The 20,357-nt window shown below is 44.5% G+C and overlaps 1 protein-coding gene across 1 annotated transcript in view; it reads right to left on the bottom strand.

The window, feature by feature from the left end:
- Positions 1-20,357, bottom strand: part of LOC147706487 (alpha-2-macroglobulin-like protein 1) — a 287,367-nt gene that overhangs the window by 25,626 nt on the left and 241,384 nt on the right. Inside the window, exons 31-32 of the mRNA XM_086929620.1 lie at positions 17,922-18,046; positions 667-757 (exon numbers count right to left, since the gene is read on the bottom strand). Of these exons, the coding sequence (XP_086785746.1) occupies positions 667-757; positions 17,922-18,046 (216 nt within the window). The remainder of the gene's footprint in view (positions 1-666; positions 758-17,921; positions 18,047-20,357) is intronic.

Below are 20,357 nucleotides of genomic sequence, written 5' to 3'. Positions count from 1 at the left end.
ACGATCATTTGGGGTATCTGTGTCAGACATAGCCATCCAAAACTTAAGAAGACTTATCTACAGTGCTGTCTCTCTTTTCCTCTTTAATCTCCTTTTCCCTTGAATGGACCACTTGGGACAAAGCCTATTGTTCCTTCGGTCACCTTGCCTTGGGAAAAGGAGTGTGGTGGACAGTACATCAGAATCCTACACCCAAAGGAAACTGACCAAGACAGTAATGGCCTTTAGGCTCTCAACTGTTAACTAGGTATGCTGAAGGAAATCAAAGCAAGACAGAAAAAGTTACACCTCATCTGGTCCATCTTTTCACATACCTCTTGCAACACCTTGTTCCCAGGCATAGACTGCATCTTTAAATAGGTATTTATTGATTTATATTTACCTCTGAATCCCAGGCTTTTTGAAACGAGACACTTTTGTTGCCTGCCTGCAATCAATTTACTGTATTTTTACAAGTGCCACCTTGATTTTGCCTTTTCCTAAGAAGTTTCCAGTTTTACCAGGTCTGCTCTCACTGACCCAATTTTGTGCCTTCTTAATTCTCCCAAATACAGATTCACAACACAATTTCCCCCGCCCCACAATTCTTACAGTGATGTTGGTCAGGGGAGGAAATCCCACAGAGGTTTGAAGGGAAAGTGTGTGGGGGGGGGGGGGCTCCATTACCTTTATCTCAGTGTAAGTATCAGGTATATATCCTGACAGCATCTTCACCTCGATGAGCACCATGTTGGATATGTCGCGGCTCCCGGCATACCTGTAACAAAAGAGGTGTCAAGGCCAATCTTTAAGTATCATACAAATCCCTACTCTAGCTTATAGAACCATGTTGTGTTTTTTTTGTCACTATACTTTTTTGATTGTTTTTAACCACAAAAAATTGCAAGAATGGGTAAACACTCAGAAATTAGACACTCGGCATTTTTGTATTTATTTCAATATAGTCTAATTGCAAAGCTCATACGATCTCAACATTTGTACTGTAAATATGTTATTGATTGCTTAAACACAAACATGACACATGTTGTACAGCATCATTAAGCATTATCTCTAATGTGAATATCCCCTTGTTGCTATTCATCCCCTCTTACTTCCTCTTGCTCTCTCCATCACAGTCACTATCGCTCTGTCCCTCGGTGACTATTGCTTTGCCCTAATATCTCTTTTTTGCTCACTCCTCCCTCACTGTCTCAACAATTTCCTTTATGATAGTCCCCTCCCCTCTGTTCTCACTGCCTCTTTCTCATGACATCTCCCTTACTCCCAATTACTGTATTCCTATTCCATCCTAAACATCTAGCCCTACATCTCACTCACCAACACTCGTAGTCTTTTTCCATGCCTCTAGTACCTTCACTGCTGTCTCTCTCGATGCCTTCCCTGTTCTCTCTGGCTAGCTATCAACCTCACATTCTCTCACATTGCTAAGTCAACCAATATGTGTCTCATTTTCCTCCTGTCATCTCAAGTTATCTCTGGCCATATTTCCACTTGGAAGATTGACATATTCCACCAGTCTTCCTCTACCCTCACACCCTTATCAGATTATCTCATCAGTACTGCACTGGTAATGGGCAACAGGATAACAGGATGTGCTACAGTGGAGCTGCATATTACTAGTGCTCCAAAGGCCCCTCTGGGATACTTAGTTGTGTGAAACTGATCCACCCAGTGAAAACTGCCCCCCTCAAATGCTGTTTTTCTTGCAAAGAATGTAACCATATGCTAAGCCCAATACCAACCATGCTGATCTAAAAAAAAAAAAAGTGAAAAGCCTTTTTGATAACAATACTTTATTAGTTTTGATAAAAGCACTGAAAATTGAAAACCCACGCAGAGAGTCCCAGTTGCTTCAACAATGCAGTTGCCCACGCTCAGCCCATTCGACCCCTTGGAGTGCATGCATTTGCCGTACCCAGTCCCTAGTATGTTCCCCATTGCTCCCATATGTTCTGATGCTTATGGGGGCATTCTCGGACTAATTAAAAGGGTTTTTCCAGCTTTGCTGATTGGTCCATGTCCACCATTCATTCCTTCAATGATGGATCCTATGGTGATTTCCAGTATTTAGCCACTTCACTTTTTGCTAGTAATATACCAAGCTCCACCCCCACCAGAGTGCAGTCTCTCTTAGGTCCACAAGTCCTGCCCGCTACAACGTTGAGGGAGCCTCCAGGTTCATGCCCAGAACCACTGTCAGGGTTGTAAATATGGATAGCCAGTATCGCTGTGTAATAGGGCACTTCCAAACCATTTGATAGAATCGCCAACATCTAGTGCATGAAAGAATCGGGGGTCTACAGGCTCTCCATAGACGCTTGGGTGTGTAGTAGGTGCATGCAGATAATTCAATGGAAAGCGCATAGTCGGGCAGTGATAGCTTGGGTGCGATGCACCATACATGTCTCTCTCTGCTCCACCTCATCCAAAAGGGACAGCCACCACTCCCACAGTACTCTCACTGGTGCCAGTTAACATGGTGAGTGATTAACCAGGGCTCCGGCGGTCAGTGGACCCATGAGTATCCAAGCTTCCAGGGGGTTCGAGTCCAGGAGATCCGAAAGCGCCTCCTGGTATCCTGAGGGTGCATGTCGGAGTTGGTGGTATCAGGAGAATTATGAGTTGTGGAGGGAGACCTCATTCTGTTTGGAGGGCCTGTAAGCCTTTCATGTGGTCAACCTCCCAACGCGCCCAGCCAGGAGATGTCAATGTTGTCCCATCCTCTGCAGCCCTTGAGGCACGCTACCCAACCCAGCTATCAGCCTACCCAGATGGGGGTTTCCAGGGTCACCCATCGGTCTCACCCAGTCCTGTGCAGCGCCGCTCTTCAAGTCAGGAAGACAGTTTTGGTGATCTCCCGCAGCGAGGGGCAGACCGGTGAGCCATATAGCGTACCTACAAGACTATAGGGCCCGATCAGTTATAGCTCCACCCTAATGGCCAAATCCTTCCAACCCCAGTGTTTTACTACTAGAATGTGCCCTGCCCAGTAATACATGCGGATGTCAAACATGGCTAAACTCCTATCATAGGTAGAATGAACATGTTTATCAGAGGAGATCCGTGGGGGGTTTGTCAGCCCTTAGGAATTTCCATGCCTGGGAGGTTAAGGCAGCACATGATTGGTTGGAGGGGGTAGTGAAAGCTCTGAAGGACGTAAAGGAGCCATGGAGTACCATCATTTTGTAAAGGGCCACCCTGCCCTGCACATTGAAAGGCATTTTAGCCCAGCTTTAGAGGTCTGCTTGAATTGTGTGGGTGAGGGGTTGAGACTGAGGCTTCAGGCGAGGTCCGGCTCCCAGGTCTTCTGAAATCCCAGGTACCAAAAGATTAGGCACCAGATTGACATGGCAGTGTGCCAAGTCCGGTCATTCCTATCCCCTCTTAGTGGGTTCAAGAGTGATTTGGGCCAATTTACCTTCAGTACTGATTCCTCAACATGTATGTCAAGGATAGAGACAAGGAGGGGCTCAGTTTTGGCTGAGTGAGCTATGAACAGGAGGTCATCGTCTGCATACAAGGCTATCCTATTTTCCAGTGCAATCCGCCAGTCAAATCCCTTTTCATGGGCGTCACAGCATATCCATGATGCCAGGGATTCGATAGCCTGGGTGAAGAGGAGCAGGGATGGGGGCACCCACGTCTAGTGCCCCAGTGAATGGGGAGTCAGAGGGAGATCGCGTCATTTACCTGCACCTGTGGCTCAGCATACAAGTCCGAGGTATAAGTGCGATACTGGGATCTCGGACCAAGCATGGCCAGCACTTCATGAAGGAAGTTCAAATCCAGGAAATCAAATGACTTTTCAATGTTGAGAAATATCAATGCTGTAGCGCACTGTAACACCTTAAATCGGGCCAGAGTCAGGTGGACTCTACGGAAACAGTGTCTGGCGCTACGGCGGGGATAAAGCCACATTGATCAAGGTAGACCAGATGGCCAGGTATGTGCAGCAGGCGCCTAGCCAGCAGTTTGGCATAGAGTTAAATAGTGGGATAAAGTTGCATTGGTACGGGTGGACCTGGCGGCCAAGTACACATAAAGCCTTTGCATGCCCCCCCCCCAAAGCACCCCATGTGAATCAACAGTCCTGTTATTAGTGTCAACCAAGACCTTTAGGTTAGCCTTCATTGCCCGGACAGTCTGTTGGTCAGTGAGAAACCAGGTGTTGAGGAGCAAGGTTTGTCTCTCTCCTTTCCCATTAGTGTTCCCCATCTGAAGGACAACTGGTGCATGATCAGAGAGGTCCCTGACGAGGACGTGAGATCCTCATGTGTAGGAGAGGTCAGTGGCAGGCAGCAAAAAGAGGTTTAGGCAGGAGTGGGAGCCATATGCCCCTGAGGACTATGTTTCCATGTGTAGTAGGATTCCAGATCCACCAGGGGCCGTATTATGCATTGTGATTGTTTGCACCCTGCGCACCTTTCAAAAGGTGCGCCGGGCGCAAACAAGAACAATGCGCCCTATTATGTTGCATGCCCTGTCCCCAGGGCAGCTGCATTCATGTGAAAAGAAGAAGCTGCTGCGCCATGTTTTCACAGTGCAGGCATCACCAGTGCCCCCTTCTATAATACCAAAGTCCCCCGGGGCACTTATTGTAATACAGCCCTAGGAGTCACAGCCCCAAGACTTGAGGCCCAGCCGGGAAGGCCTCTTCCCTCCCTGGGCTCAGACCAGGGGGCATTAAGGGATTTCGGGGGACCCTGTAAACCCCCCCATTGATGAACCTGCCAGTCTCAAAAGAGAGTATCAAGTCCCAAAGCGTCGTCAGTGTGGAGCTGGAGAGCTTTGGAGGAGCATATAGTGCCTTTTGCCATTCTTTACAAAAATCTTCAAGTTTAGGATGAATAAATGCTATCCACACTGAATTTAAATATAACAAAGGCAGTTTCCCATTCAAGGCACAGTGTTACGGCTTTGGATCAGTAAATTACAACCCAACCCAACCCAATCTCGAATAAGTAAAAGCAATATAGGATGCTTTATGCTTTGATAGAAAAACAGACATTTGAAGTGATCAGAAATAGAATGTCCAATGTTGTGGCTGCTCAACACCTAATACTGGGGACTACCCAGAGCTCCCTATTCGTGCTTAGCATACACACATATTATATATATTTATATATTACACAGTGGCCATTGCCACTAAGTAGTTATAGTTAGGTCAGAGATTTGCTAATAGCCTTCGCTACATTTGACAAATCTTAACAAAACTTGCAAATAAAAATGTTCATCCCCCTCTGCTCCTTCCTGTAAAGTTTCAAGGTGATATATCAAGGGGGGCTAAGACAAAGGGGGTGGGAGGGGTCCCAAAATGCAATTTCCCCATACAGGATTACATCGAATTCGCAGAAAGCTAGATCTTTGCTCACAAAACCTGCATTTTGAATTGTGATGTAAATCTGTTCAAATATATTAGAGCAATTAAGGTACACAATAGAGATATCTAGTGCTGTGGGTCTTCTAAGTAAGTTCTGTGTGAGGCCCCCAGGACAGAACAGCAAATGAAGCAGTCTGCTTGGCTGGACCTGTGGAAACAAGAGCAGACCAGTGGGACCAAGGACTGCAATTGGCTACTCACAACAAGAAGAGAAATGTTGCGGCTGCCATTACCAGGCTCGATCTTTTAAGTCCAAACTTTTCAGGGCTTCTGGATCAGCTCCTCTGATTCCCTTCTAAGGCTCCCAGCACCTCAGGGGCAGCACTTGAGGGCCAGGACTCGCTCCTGCAGAGGCCACCAGTGAGGTACAATTGCTTCTGGTCAGCCGGGCAATCCAGGGAAAAGGACTCTTGCAGCTTGTTGTGTCCCTGTAGCCACAGAGGAGGTTAGCTAACTGACCCCTAGTGTCCATTTCCTTGTCCTGGGAACAGTGGGTAGCAGGTATATCCCTCCAGGACTCCTCTCAGGTAACAGCTGGTTCAGTCCTCTTCCCTTCTTCCACAAGTCCAGAAAGTTTTCTGTTCAGGTGTCTTGGGGTACCACATTTATGGCTGGCATCAGTTTTTGAGTGGGGGTAACTCCTAGGCACTCCTTACCAATGTGGTTAAAGTTCCCATGGGCAACGGTACCCATGTTTTCAGTAGTTCCTATATATTTTACTTCAAGCAGTCTCGAATTGCCATGCATCAGAGCATTTTGAAGATGACAAAAGTCTTAAGCCGCATTAAACTTGAGTTCTGGATGCGTGGGGGAATGCACTATGGTTTTCACCAGTGTCCTCCCATATCTAACACTAAAATCCAGTTTGATGCAGGTACTGTGCCCACAACAAATCCAGAGGCAAATGTCTGGTAGGGCAAATTCAGAGTCCTTCAGCAACCAGTCAGGAAATACACAAGAATTGTCTGGCATCCTGTTATTACCCTTTCAAGTGTACCGAAGTGTTACATGTGGCTCAACAGACCTGTCAGGCATAATTTGACAATATGGTGTCAACAGAATTCCTATAGCCCCCACTCAACATATTCTATTCAGTTCTGAGGAATCATCTCTGTCCATTCAGCTCAGCCTATTGTGTGTCCTAGGAGACCTGAAGACAGGTTTGCACTGCCGTTATAGTGGATGCCACAATAGGTATTGCAGTCCACAAGTGGCATTTGATGTTCTTTTGTTAATTTGCTGGTTTCACGAAAATAAACAGCATAGGAGACACAAGTTGTGTATCATGAAAACTAGCAGCCCGTCCCGATTTTGTCCGGGTGCAACAGGCTTCCCGGACCCCCGCCCGCCCCGACATTATGCAGCAGCCCGGGCCCCCACCCGGCCCGTCCCCGCCTGCCCCGACCCCCGCCTGCCCCGACTCCCGCATGCCCCGACATGGGTCCCCTTACCCGCTCCTCCCGCCTGTCCGCTGCTCGCACCGCCGCTGGCCTGTCCGCTGCTCCTCACGTCACCGCTCCTCCCCCGCGCCATATCCGCCGCTCCTTGTCGCGCTCCTGGACGCCGCTCCTCCCCACGCTCCTGACGTGTGCACGCACGTCGCGGCCGGTGCTACTTTGGAGGGACTACTTTTTTTTTACTGGAAATTTTTTAAATAACGTTTAAAAAAAAAAATGTATATAGCCTATAACCATCTACACACCCTGACGATTCCAACGGTGTATCAGGTGTGTGGATTGGCGCTGTGGTTCCCAAGTTTACCCGCCTCAAAGGCTGAAAGTTCTTCCTTTATTATAGTAGTATAGATATAGCTATAGATAGACAGTATGGATATGGATGTTGTCCCTGTTTCCAGGGTCGGACTGGCCGTTGCGGGCACCGGGCAATCTCCCGGTGCACCACAAGGGTGGGGGCCGGTTTTTGGCCCCTGGGGGCCGTTTTTGTTACCGGGCCGTTTTTGCAGCAAAGTTGCAAAATAGTCCCTGTAACAAAATCGGGCAAAACCGGCCCCGACAAAGAGCTCGGTCGAACACCCAACCTCCCCCCCGGGGGCCGGCCGAGCACTTTGCCAGTTTTGGTTCCCAATCCGTCCCTGCCTGTTTCCCCTACTTGTTTAGCTACTATGTAGATGTCTGATTTGCACAGCCGAGTTAATGTTCCTTAAATGTGTGAATAGTTGAGTGGATAAAGGCAAGTGAAGTGTGTGATTGACAAAGCTTAGTTAATTAGTCTACAGCAGCCCAGAATGTGCCAGTTTAATTACCGTTACTAAAATGGCTATTTTGTTTACAGTTGCCCCCCTATTAGCGAAGTATTACAAAGTGTAAATGGCCTTAGAGTTATATCAGGTATTGCTTTTGTGTTTGCCCCCAGGTCAAAGTTAAATTTGCTGATGTAACTGATTGATTTTTTAAAATGGAAATAGTGTAGCTGAAAGCTATCCAATTATGGCGAGAAAAGAGTGCGGCTGCTGAAAGTGGTGTTAATTAGCCTACATCACAGTGTGTGTGAAAGTGTAAATAGAGTGAATGAATGCGTCAAGTGTTTTGTTGTGTGAGCCCCCTGTGAATGTTTTCTGTAGTCCAAAGGCTGTAAGTCCGTTTCTTATTGCGCAATAATAGTATAGAGTGGCACTTTGAGCAAGTCTTTGTTTGTACTGTTGAAGTAATTTAATGTTTTAAAGTCCGTTTTGTATTGCGATGCAATTTTCGATAGTGGCACTGCGAGAAAGGCTTTGTTTGTAATAGTGAATGAAAGTCGGCACTCAGTGATTGTGGTGTTGATCTTGAAGTGTTGTCAATGCAAATGCGAGTAGAGAGTGGCAGTTCGATAAAGCCTTCCTTTGTAATTGTGAAGTAAAGTCCGTCGTCTTTGTATTATTTTTTTTTCTCGTGAAGTGGTGTGAATGATAGTGGCCCTGCGAGCAAGCCTTTCTTTGTAATTCCTAAGTAATGTGCCGCACTCAGTAAGTAAGTGTTGTGACTGAGAATGCAGGTAGAGAGTGGCACTGCTTGAAATAATGGCAATGCGACTGTCAGTCAATGCGAGTTTTTTCGTAGCGTTCGAAGCTTGTGAGTGTTGTTTCCCTCTCCTAGCCCCCTATTACGAAGGTGCTCGTTAGAGAAATCCGTGAAGGGTTTGCATAGTTATTTTTGGAAGTCCTGTGTGAAAAGTGTTAAATGTAGCGTGATTGGTTTTTTTGAAAGCCGCGCCCCTTTTTTAACATTGAGCACAGTGAGAAGGAACGCGTAGTGAACAGGTCCTCCCCGCCCCTTATGATAACGTGCGTGTGTGACAAATGTTTCCGCTCCTCTTTTACTTGTTGCCGCGCCCCTTTGATGATGGCATTCAGGGACTCTGTGATAATGCATAATTAATGTATCGGTGATTGAAATCCCTGGGCATGTAAGAGCAATGGCATTATTTGCATATTTGGCACCCTGCAACCGCCGAGTGCTTTTGCAAATGTTTGTGTGCGTTAATGTGGAGTGGCTTAAACTTGCATCCCTCTTTCAGTTGTAGCCGCCCCTTATGACAGCGTGTGTGTGCCGCGCCTCTTGTACTTCTCGCCGCGCCCCTTTGTTTATGGCATTCATGGGCCCTCTGATAACGCGCCATGAATGTATCGGCGAGTTAAGTCACTGCCCATGTAAGTCGCATGTGATTTGTTGTGTAATTGATAAACCGCCGAGTGCTTTTGCAATCTTTGTGCCTGAATTCGGAGTGCTTTGTGCCTCAATTCGGAGTGCTTTTGTGTGTGCTTCAATCTTCAGCCCATGAGTTGGTGCCGCCCACAAGTTTACTTTGACACGCCCATGCTACTGCCTAACATCATTACAACGCCCTCAGGGAACTACTTTACCCCTAATGTTGTTTGCACTTTGTAATGTATATTTTGGCCAGATGTATAGCCTATGACCATCTCCTGGAACTCCCCTTTCCAACGCTGTATTGGGTGTCGTGATTGGTGGTGTACTTCTGGAGTTTACCCGCCTCAAAGGTTCACAGTTCTCTCTTTATAATAGTAGTATGGATACATACAGTAGTATCAAGATACATAAAGCGTGGCAAGATGAAAGGAAAGTCACAGCATAATACGTTGATTCAGACATCCCAACATTGATCTCATTCCAGTGTTCCAGATAGGGTCCCAGCAGCTCCTAGTCTTAGGGTACAATTTCGACACCGGCACCCAATGCTTTTCAATGGGGATTCTTCTTTGGACAAACAGGCTGCAGGCATGGCATCGGAGGTTGCAGAAGGGAGAAAAATGACAGAAGAGGTAAGTAGAGATGTATGGTGTCATAGGGCACTGCCGGTTTAGTTCACCAAGGCCCAGGTGGTTTGAGTGCAGGAGTTCCTTTCTGGAGCCTTTCTCAGTCAGAGGGAGCCTCTGGAAGTACACTACAGGTGCCGCCATGGAGATCAGGAGAGGTCAGGCAATGCTGGACACGAGGTCAGGGTCAGTGGGGAGACTTCACTGCACAGGTGAGCCACTCATACTTGGGCCATGGGCGTTGGGTGCAGTGTGGGCAGGAAACACAGATCTGCCTGGATCTAGGGTCCTTGGATGTTCTTTCTTCTTGAACCGGTCCGCTGTCCACAGGAGATTGGAGTCTTTTTCAAAGGCAGCAGTCCTTCGAAGGATTTCAGAGGTTGCTGGCTGCAAGACTGGCCGCAGGTTTGCAGAAGCTAGAGACAGGCAAGTAGGGTTTGGGCCAAGACATCTTCAGTCTTCTCTGCAGGGTTGTCTTCTTACTTCTTAGCTCATCGCAGATCTAGTTTCCAGGTCTGGGGAGCCACCTAAATACTAAGTTTAGGGGCATTTTTAGGGGAGTAGCAGGTAGGGCCAATGGGCACCTTACGTAGAGTGACCACACCCTCTATTATGCCACCCTCCTGTGGGAGGGGTATAGACCTAGCCCTGATTGGAGGAGTCTCCCCATCCTCAAGACGGTGGGGACTGAAAGATTTGCTGCACCTCGCCTCCTCCACCTTAGGGGTGGAATTGGCAGAGGTGGGCACACCTTCTATTCTTCTAAGTTTTCCCTCTTTTTTCCCCACTTAAAGTGAGGGTGCAAACCAGGGGCTTCAATTTGCTGCTATCATCAGAGGCTGGGGGTCAAATTACAGAGGCAGCAGGCGTTTGAAGCTTCCCTCGTCTAGCACTGGCCCATCCTGGGGTAGGAGGTGTTACACCTTTGCCCAGGATGTGCATTGTTTCTGGTCCCAGAGAGAAAGGCTTCAGGAGTCTAGAAACATGTCTGGTGGTGGCTGGCTGCCAACAGCCAGTGAGAGACCACACCAGGGAGGGTAGGGTTTCAGGGGGAACCTCTGAGGTTCCCTCTGGGTACAAGGTATAATTAATTCCACACAGGCATCAGGAGATTAGTTTGGTACCAAACACTCCTATGTTCAGTGACGTTATCATGGTGCTGTGGAACTCGAGTTGTTGATTTCCAGCCCATGTACTCTCTATTGCTTCGATGGCACTTACAATACTAAGGGATGGAACCCAGTATTGTAGGGGCATATTTGCTGCTACAGATATGACCTCACCTGTGGTATAGTGAACCCTGCCTTAGGGCTGTGAGGCCTGCTAGATGGGTGACTTACCTATGCCTTCAGGCAGTGCTGGTTGGCATGGCATGCAGGCAAGGTGAAATGTTGACTTTGTCATTTTCTTCCTCACAGGGACATGCAAGCTGCAAGGGCAGTTGTATGGCCACAGTGAGGAGTGTCCAAGGGGACCCTCTTCAGCTTTCAGGCCCTAGATAGTCAGGGTACCATTTACTAGGGACTTATAGGGGGTAGAATTACCAATTGGGCATTTTTTTTGGTAAGAAGCACTAGCACCAGGGACCTGGCTGGCAGGGAGCCTGTGCACTACAAATGAAACCACCTTAAAACCAGCCAAAAAGTGGGGCTAACCATGCAAAAAGAGGCACTTTCTCACAATATGAATATGTGTGTGTGTGTGTGTGTGTGTGTATATATTCACTGAAAAAACCATAGGTTTCACACCAGTTATAGTTAGGTGGAAATTTTACTCGCGTAAAACCATTGAAATTCCCACGTTATAGTTAGTTGGACTCACTATAACTTGCGCGTGCAATGCACTGCTGATGACGTCACATATTACATCACTCATGACATGGTCAGTGACATCACTCATGACATTACTGATGACATCTCAAATGACATCACTGATGACAACATCCTTGTGACAAAGTGGCAGACCTCCTATCAGCATAAAATAACCTTTGACACACATTCAAAAATAGAAACTAACATTTTCTTAAAAAAGGAGAAACCAATACCAATTACAACAACTTATTAGGTAATTCCAACATCTACATACACATCCACTCATTCACCAACAGTTCTATATAGTCACTCATGCATGTACTTACTTATCATATGTACTCATACACCTATACATCCTGTTACACACTAATACTCATCCATATAGTTACTCACACACAAATTCACACATGCAAATAAACTATCAAAAAACCATTTACTTGATTATACTGCTATATGCACACCACTACACATAATTCTACAGAAACGGAAACATATTTACTCTCTTAAACAATCAATTATAAAAACACATACTCACTAACCCACCCATACACACAATCATCCACCCATACAGTCTTGCACACATGCTGTCTTCAAAATGCATACAAATAGTGAGTCACTCATTCATGCATCTGTGCTCTAAGGAATATCCCCCACCGAACCATACAGACACTGATACTGATACTCAAAAAAACAACTAATAACCCATATACACACTCATGTAGCTACTCACCAACCCATGCAGCCACTTATACACAAAGTGAGACACAGATACAGATATTTAAATATTTAAACATTACTCGCTAATATATGTATTCACTAAGATACATTTAATAAGTCAGTAAACCAATTAATTTTACACAAAAAAACATCCATTTAGACATTTATTTACAAATGAAACCTATGTTTTTTTCAGTGAATATATATATATATATATATATATATATATATATATATATATATATATATATATATATAACATTTCTATGGCAAAATGAAACCCCTCATTTTGTTCCTTTTCAAATTGTATGTATTAAGTGTTACCACTTTATTCCAATCAAGATGACTTCAGGTGTGCCATACTTTTGTCATAAGTAAGACTGTTAGCGTTCTAGTTGTTCTTTAGAACACTCTGGGACATTCTGTCATTGGGCTATAGTTGGGCTACATCTGGCTGATATTTGGGCTACATTTGGGCTCTTTTGTCTCTGGTGGCCATCTTGGGTGACTGCATATCAGAATTTTTTTTATGAAATATAATAGGATTTGAGAAGTCACTCAAAATGTGCCCTAATTTTTCTTTCTTCAGCACTAATCATAATTTCTATGGCAAAATGAACCCCCTCATTTTGTTCCTTTGCAAATTAAATGTTTTAAGTGATAACACTTTATTCCAATCAAGATGATTTTAGGTGTGCCATACTTTTGTCATAAGTAAGACTGTTAGCGCTCTAGTTGTTCTTTAGAACACTCTGGGACATTCTGTCATTGGGCTATAGTTGGGCTACATCTGGCTGATATTTGGGCTACATTTGTTTTTTTTGTCTCTGGTGGCCATCTTTGGGCTACATTGGGCTACATTGGGCTACATTTGGGCTCTAACATATATATAGCCCAATGTAGCCCAATATATATTTTTTCAAAGTTAATTTTCGTAAAAGCCACTGGAGCATATATCTTGAGACATAGCAAAGGCACATCGGGGTACCAGTACCTACAATTTTGCCAAGTTTGGTGGAAATCCATTCAGCCGTTCGGGCTAAAATTGAGTTCGACCGCCCTATGGAAATTAACATGGAGAAAACACGTTTTGGGACCCCTCTTTTATCTCGGCCCCCGCTTGACGAATCCCCCCCACATTTTCAGGGAAGGAGCGGGCCACGAACTTTGAGAAATTCGCGAAGATTCGTCCACCGGCGCCAAAGTTATTCCCAATAGAATGTTGCGGATTTCCTATGGAAAGTAGATCCTAACTATAACTACCTACTGGCGACCGCCAGTAGGTAATATATAGATATATATATCAGGCTCACGCTTGTACCAACGAGCGGGAGGAACTCGAACAGGGTCACAGGCCTCAAGCAGCAGCCCAATCTTCAATCTGGAAGCCGCCTGCTCGCTGTGTCCTTAAGCAGTCCCCGTCACCACTGCCTAACGCGTTTCAAATCATCTTCATCATTAGGTGAAGGAAAGATCACGCTTGCGCCGGACCTGCGGTGTTAAAGCTTGCTTTATTAATTGCGTGCCGTGAATCAGCTGCTCCTATGAGTCTGCACATAGCCTTATGATCCATGTAGTCCGGAGGGATTTAAATATCCCCTTCCCTTTTTCCATCAGCGTGTCAAATCTTCTATATATATATGAAAGATAATGCACTCTGGGGCGTAAGAAAACCAACATGTGTTTATTTCATCAGGCTTCACCGGACAGTTCCTTCCCAAAACTAAGGCAGCTCTTTTGATTGCAAAAACCTAAACTAACACGGTCAACGCATTTTGGCACAAAGCCTTCCATGAAACGAGCATACACCAGTGTTTCTTTGATTAAAAAGAGCCCATTCTCTATTTCAGTTATTAGCTAGACTGCAACCCCATGTCTGCACAAACGTCTTTATTAGGTCACCATTTTCACTTTCTCCTTCTTGTTTTGATCACATTTCTTTTCAGTGTAATTCCAAATAATGAAGTTGTTATTTCTCTAAATCTACATGTTTATATATCATTATTTGACAATTCAGCTGCAATGGGGTAAAAGCTTCTTTGCTTGAATTAAAGTAGTAAATAAATCCATTGCGTGCAATATCATACAGTTTAAGCAGCCACATATTTTGCACTTTACTGGAATTTAATTAGGAAGGGCATTCTTAGACATAAAAAAAATTATACAAATTGTGTGTATTTTTTTTCTTTATAATTTCATCAAACTATGTCCTGTGCCACATTATATATTGTTCATCATAGTAATTAAACCCCCTCCACCCAACTGGAATGCACACTAACAGAAATGAGATTTACCACATCTGCATGAAATGTATAATTTATGTTATGTATCTCTATATTTACTTAAAGTGCTCTGAGAGATTTCAAGAGTAGTGCATAGTTTCAATTCTGCCCATTCTAAAACTCATTGCACAATCTAGTAGTAATTGCACATATCACAATATTAATATTATTACCTGCATTTATGTGAATTGAATCATGTTGCGGTGCTGTATGATATGGTAAGTGCATTAACAAAATGAAAGATAATGAAGAGATCTGAAAACATCACATGAAAATGTGATTTGGGATCTTATCCATAAGAAGGAAGAAGACCTAGTGCATATTCCGATGGTTAATACACATAGTTCACTTGTTATCTAAATACCATGATAGACTTAAAGTGCATCCTATTAAAGTGTTATTAGAGTCCATTCAAGAATATGAATTAACACCTTGGCTGCTAGGTGTTTTCCCCTCCTATGCTGACTTTTTCGTCATGCCATCATTTCATGACGAGCTCAGCTCGTCATCAGCACAGCTCAACCGTGCATCATGACGAGCTGAGCTCGTCATGAGCATGGAAAGGGTTAATGTAGAACTATAAAGTGCTATTGGGCATCTTAAGTGCAGCAAAAAAATTAAAATACATGAGGCTCATACTACATGCATGCCAATAGACCTGATTCAGGTAGGAGAATCCTGATTTTGAAGCAAGAAATTGGTTTTATTTTGGCAGTCTCCCCTCTGAAATTGCTTTTGCTTCAATAGAAGTCAATGGAGGAAATACATTCTTCCGATATATATATATATTTTTTAAATCTCCACTTTCCTCTTTTAAAATGTTGCCATGCATTAAAAAAGCATCATATTTCTAAACAATTGTCTATTATTCACACCATTGATTACTGTCACTTGAAAAAGCAATGGAAAATCTTCAACATTATTTTAAACATTCCTATTACACCAAATGTTAATATATTCTATTGAGTAGGGCTTAATCAAATTTAACAAGTATATTCATTGCAGAAATTGAATGATTTTTGAATATTAGTCATATTAAAGTATACAAAATAGTGATGGATGGAATGCTTGAATTAATCTCAGCTGCTGGCAATTACTCAGGACTGCATCTCAGTCCATCGTTATTTTCCACACTATGCAAACTCAGTTTCAGGTTCAAGAATGATTTGCATATACTGGGTCCAAACTATGATGGCATAATGTGAATAATAATGATGGACTGGGATGCGGCCCGAGTAATTATCAGTGGCTGAGATTAATTCAAGAATATATACACATAGACACACAATCACACACACAAACATATGTGTGGATGTGTGTGCATTTGAGCCTTTTTCTCTGTCTTCCACCTGTTTTTTTCTTTACTGGTTTGCACCTTTGGTTGCAAAGTACTGGTTAAAAACGAAGAATGGTATTTTATTTATCTGACCAGTAAAGATATTTAAGAACTGACCAGTGGCGGCTCGCATAGGGTATGCTGTAGGGCGTTGGGGCGGGGGAGAGCCATTGTGGGGGCGGATAGTAAACTCAGACATGTAACAAAACGGAGGAAAGTAATAATGACCTTCCTCTGTTCAGTCGTATGTCTGAGTTTACTACCCCACCACCCTGCCCCTCCCTCGCCCCACCTCACCACCCCACAACACGCCATATGCGAGCCGCCACTGGAACTGACATCTAAACAAATAAGTCTGTTCTTTAAAATTCGAATCATAGTGAGTCAGAATCCAGCCGACCTCATGAAAATTGATGAGGTGAGTCACAAACAAAGTGTTACTCACTAAGATTTGATACCATCACAGGGATGGTTGCCTCCTGGTGCCCACAGACAACCATGTCTGTGACTGCATTTAAAAAAAGTCAACTTTTTTTAAAAATGCAGCTCATTTTCCTTAAACTTTAACCCCTTAGCTGCGGCGGCTATGCCGCCGCAGTGCTAAGGGGGAGGGGGGCCGCGCGGTGCTCCCGTACTCATTACGGAACCGCTCGGTCACGAGCCTCGGGTGGGCTGTGCTTGTGACTGAACGGTTCCGTCACGGCCCCGCCCGCTCAATGGAATGTCCAGCGCAGGGGCGGAATCCGTGCCGCGCAGGCGTGCCGAGCGGGCCGTGACAGAACCGTTCCGTCACCAGCACAGCCCACCCGAGGCTTGTGACGGAACGGTTCCGTCACGAGCACGCAACGGGTTAAAGTGAAAATTTTACTTTTGTTTTATAGTTAGAATTTGGCAATTTTTATAACAAACACACATATGAAGGGATCCCCTTCCATTTGCGAATGGGTTACCACCCCGACTTAGGGGTCAATAATTTTCAATGGATTTCAACCACTATTTCAGTCCTAAACCTTTGATACACAGGGATAGGAATTGCTATTTTGGGATGCTTATAACACGCCCCTTCCAAATTGCAATTCCTTATCCATTTCTAAACCCATTTTAGCGGTCAGTAAAAATGTTACATACTCCTAAAATGGGTGTAGTACTTTCCTAAAATACGTTTTTTGATCACAAACTCCTAATTGGAGTGTTTGCGACTGAAAAACTACTTTTTACATGTGAACCCATGTTCTCTCTTTGCTACCTTTTTTCAATCATAGGGCTTCAATAGCTCTCCTCAAATCACAAAATACAGAGTGCATGGAAAAAAAGCCTAATGTGTAGGCATTGATCTGTGCCATTCCCTGTCTCTTTGATTATGCCCGTCCAAGGGCAGGCAATAGCACAAGCCTTCTTTCTTTTGTTAACCACACATGCAAGAGTGATTTGCATCACGTCACTGAGCAGTACAGTGTTGACACAACAGAGGCACAGTCAACACCATAGCTGTGAAGAGCTGAACACTGCATGCTAAGCTTTTGCAACACATTAGATGAATGACCACACTGTGTGGCTGAGGCCTATGAGCATGTTTGGGAGCCCCTGATCCAGCATATGATAGTAGATTATGTAAGATGCTGAGGTATGGATATGTTTACAGAATGTACACTGTGACTAGGTTCAGAGATAAGTATAGGGAATTTTAGGTGGATCAAGGTTTGTAACTGGTGAATGTGCAGGGATGTATGATGTTACAACGCATGCTTTTACCACGCATGCCTTTACAACGCATAGTGCTTTGGGGCGCTGGATAGTGAATAGTTTAATTTACTATTCCAACCCCAGTCCCCGTGGATAGTAGGGAAGGTGTTGGATAGTACATTAAACCTATTCCCTATCCTAGAGCGCCCCCCAGCGCAATGCATTGTAATGGTTTGCGTTGTAAAAGTTGCGTCGTAATGGTAGTGCGTTGTAAAAGTTTCGTTGTAAAGGTTGTTTACCAATGTGCAGCTTGCTGTACATGGGAATTGTCTCGTTGCTTTACAGTCTTCTTGAGAGTGTAGACTTCCATGGCAGGCAAGTGCAGTGGCAAAAGTTCAGCAATTTACAGCACTCACCTCCCATCCCCACTACTTACATGACAGAAATGGTCAGTTCCATGGTACTAGGGTTCTGGCCAGTACAATCGTCTGGCGTGGTCACCACCTCAAGAGAAAAGGAATCCTTGCGAAGGATGGGTGGTTTGTTGTACCGCAGGGTTAGCTACAGATCGAAGGAATAAGCAACAGAGAAATCCAAAGTTTACGTGTGAAGGTAACAAACATCAAAGCACACATCTGTAAACAGAGAGATCTATATAAATGGCAACTCTAGGCACAAAGTTTACATCTGTATCTGACTGGGATGATCAACTTGATCTTTCTTTTTCAAAAGGAGCTCAATTTTTCAGAAGTCTATGAATGTAAACACTGTGTCTAGCCTGGACACCAGGTTTGCAGTAGCAACCAATTTTGAGACTGGTCATTAGGTGTGGCTAGAGACAGCTTTAGCTGATTATTAAAGCTAATGTCATAAAACCAGCATTGGCAAGGCCAACAAGTCTCAATTTTCACAAACATGCAATGGCAAAAGTAATAGGTTAGGCTTTTTTTGAGGTGTAGTGCAGGGTGAAGGTTGAATGATTTTTTAACCTAGAAAGAAAATACCATAACGCGGAAACGTTTGGGCTACAGCTATATGTAAACTGGCAGAAAGGCCACATTGTTGATCAGACTTTATTAGCAGAATTAAGTTGTACCACCAAAGAAGAGTGATATAAAAAGGAGTTCGAAGATGGCGCTTGAGTTGGTGAACTTAAAAGGTATAAACAGAAAACAAATATTTCTTAGTGGATACTTTTGACAAGGGGCCTGTACAGTACTTTTAATGAAGTTGTATGAAGCTTACGTGTGTGCACTTCTTTACTTTGTGAACAAAAAAGTTGTATATCGTATATCCGACAACATGGTATAATGCCAGTAAAGTAAAATACATTAACTTGCAAGGCACATTAGTGAATAGCCAATGCCTAAGCCTGACATTAAAGCCAACCAGGACATTTATCCAAAGAGAAAAAAACATAAACCAGAAATTAAGATATCATCCTATCTGTAAATAATGCATCACTGAACACACGCAGTCTCCGAATGACAAACTACACGTCAAGTTGCTTCTGAAGCCTAACAAAAGGACTAATTGGGCACCATCAACCAATGGGAAATCAAATGAGGGACTGTAACCTTTGAGCCTGCTAGCACAATGATGGTCTGCTAAAAGAAGGCCCCCTCATCATCTCAAGTCAGCAATGTAAGCTTGTCAGCTTAAAATGCCATGGCTCTGATTGGCAGCCCATCCAAGCAATGGAAACTGATGAAAGCCAATGGCTGGACCCAAAGCCGCTCTCGCTGTATTGTTTCCTACTTACAATATTGCTAACATGAGTTCTCCAAAACTGCTAAAGCTCTCTTCAGCGAGACCTAAAAAAAAAGAAAAAGTAGAATAGAGAGAGGGGATGTAGCTCTCTCTAGGTGTGCCACTTCCCCCAGAAGGGTGGAAAGCATGGGGATATGGATCTGGTATTCCAGAGTACCCATGACATTCCCCACCCTTGCCCCTGAGAGACTGGCAATGGGGATCTTTGTCTATTGTGACTTCTTTAGTTTTTTCTTTACTGTTTGTGGGAAACACTCCTGCATATTAAGCATGACATGAATAGTGGCTGACCCTTGAACTGCAGCCTGTGCATGCACAGCACCGTCAGACCTGCGGCACCTCATGGTCAGTGGTGCATTGTCCACCTACGCCGTGTCCTGCGTGTTCCAGAGCTGATCGTGCCGATCTGCCACCTCAGCTCAAGTAAATTAGTGGTTAGTTAGTAATAGTTAGTGAGGGGGGTGCTGCTTTGAGGGCAGTCCTACACTCGCCCACATCCATGCCTCACAGGCGACCCTGCTCATTAAAAGGAGATGGTGACATGTGCCCTCATTTCATGCACTGCCCAAACTCTGTCGCAGTGGCATAGCCCCACCTGGAGACTCCCCCGGGGTGACAAGCCGTGCTCTACAAGACCCGATGATTGATATCCCCAAAGCAGGCCTGGTCCTTACGGCATTCCAATGCGACAACGACCTGAAATTCAAGTGACTCAAATGATGCCCGCTTGAACCGGTGGCGCAGACGCTATGGGGGAATGAAAAATTGGTCCGTGACCATATAATATAATGAATTGAATTCAATTCTCAACAATGGGTGCTGTGTAGAGTTACTACAGCACTGTTATTTGATAACTAATTAGAACCACAAATTAATTATATTCTATGCATGTAATAATCACTTTTTATGCATGCATATGACAAGAAAACACACATGAAAAAGCGCCACAATCTAAGGTAAATTTCTAAACTTAGGGGCCCATTAGGATCGCGGACGGACTTGCGTCCGTCCGCGACCCCAGAGTAAGAGGGAACCTCTGCATGGCCTGCGGAGGTCCCTCCTGTGCAATTAGGATGTGACCGCCACCCTGGCGGTCACATCC

The sequence above is a fragment of the Lissotriton vulgaris genome, chromosome 7 (genome assembly GCF_964263255.1).
Source record: "Lissotriton vulgaris chromosome 7, aLisVul1.2, whole genome shotgun sequence".
In the NCBI taxonomy this organism is placed as follows: domain Eukaryota; kingdom Metazoa; phylum Chordata; class Amphibia; order Caudata; family Salamandridae; genus Lissotriton; species Lissotriton vulgaris.
This window is presented reverse-complemented; position numbering and strand designations above follow the sequence as displayed.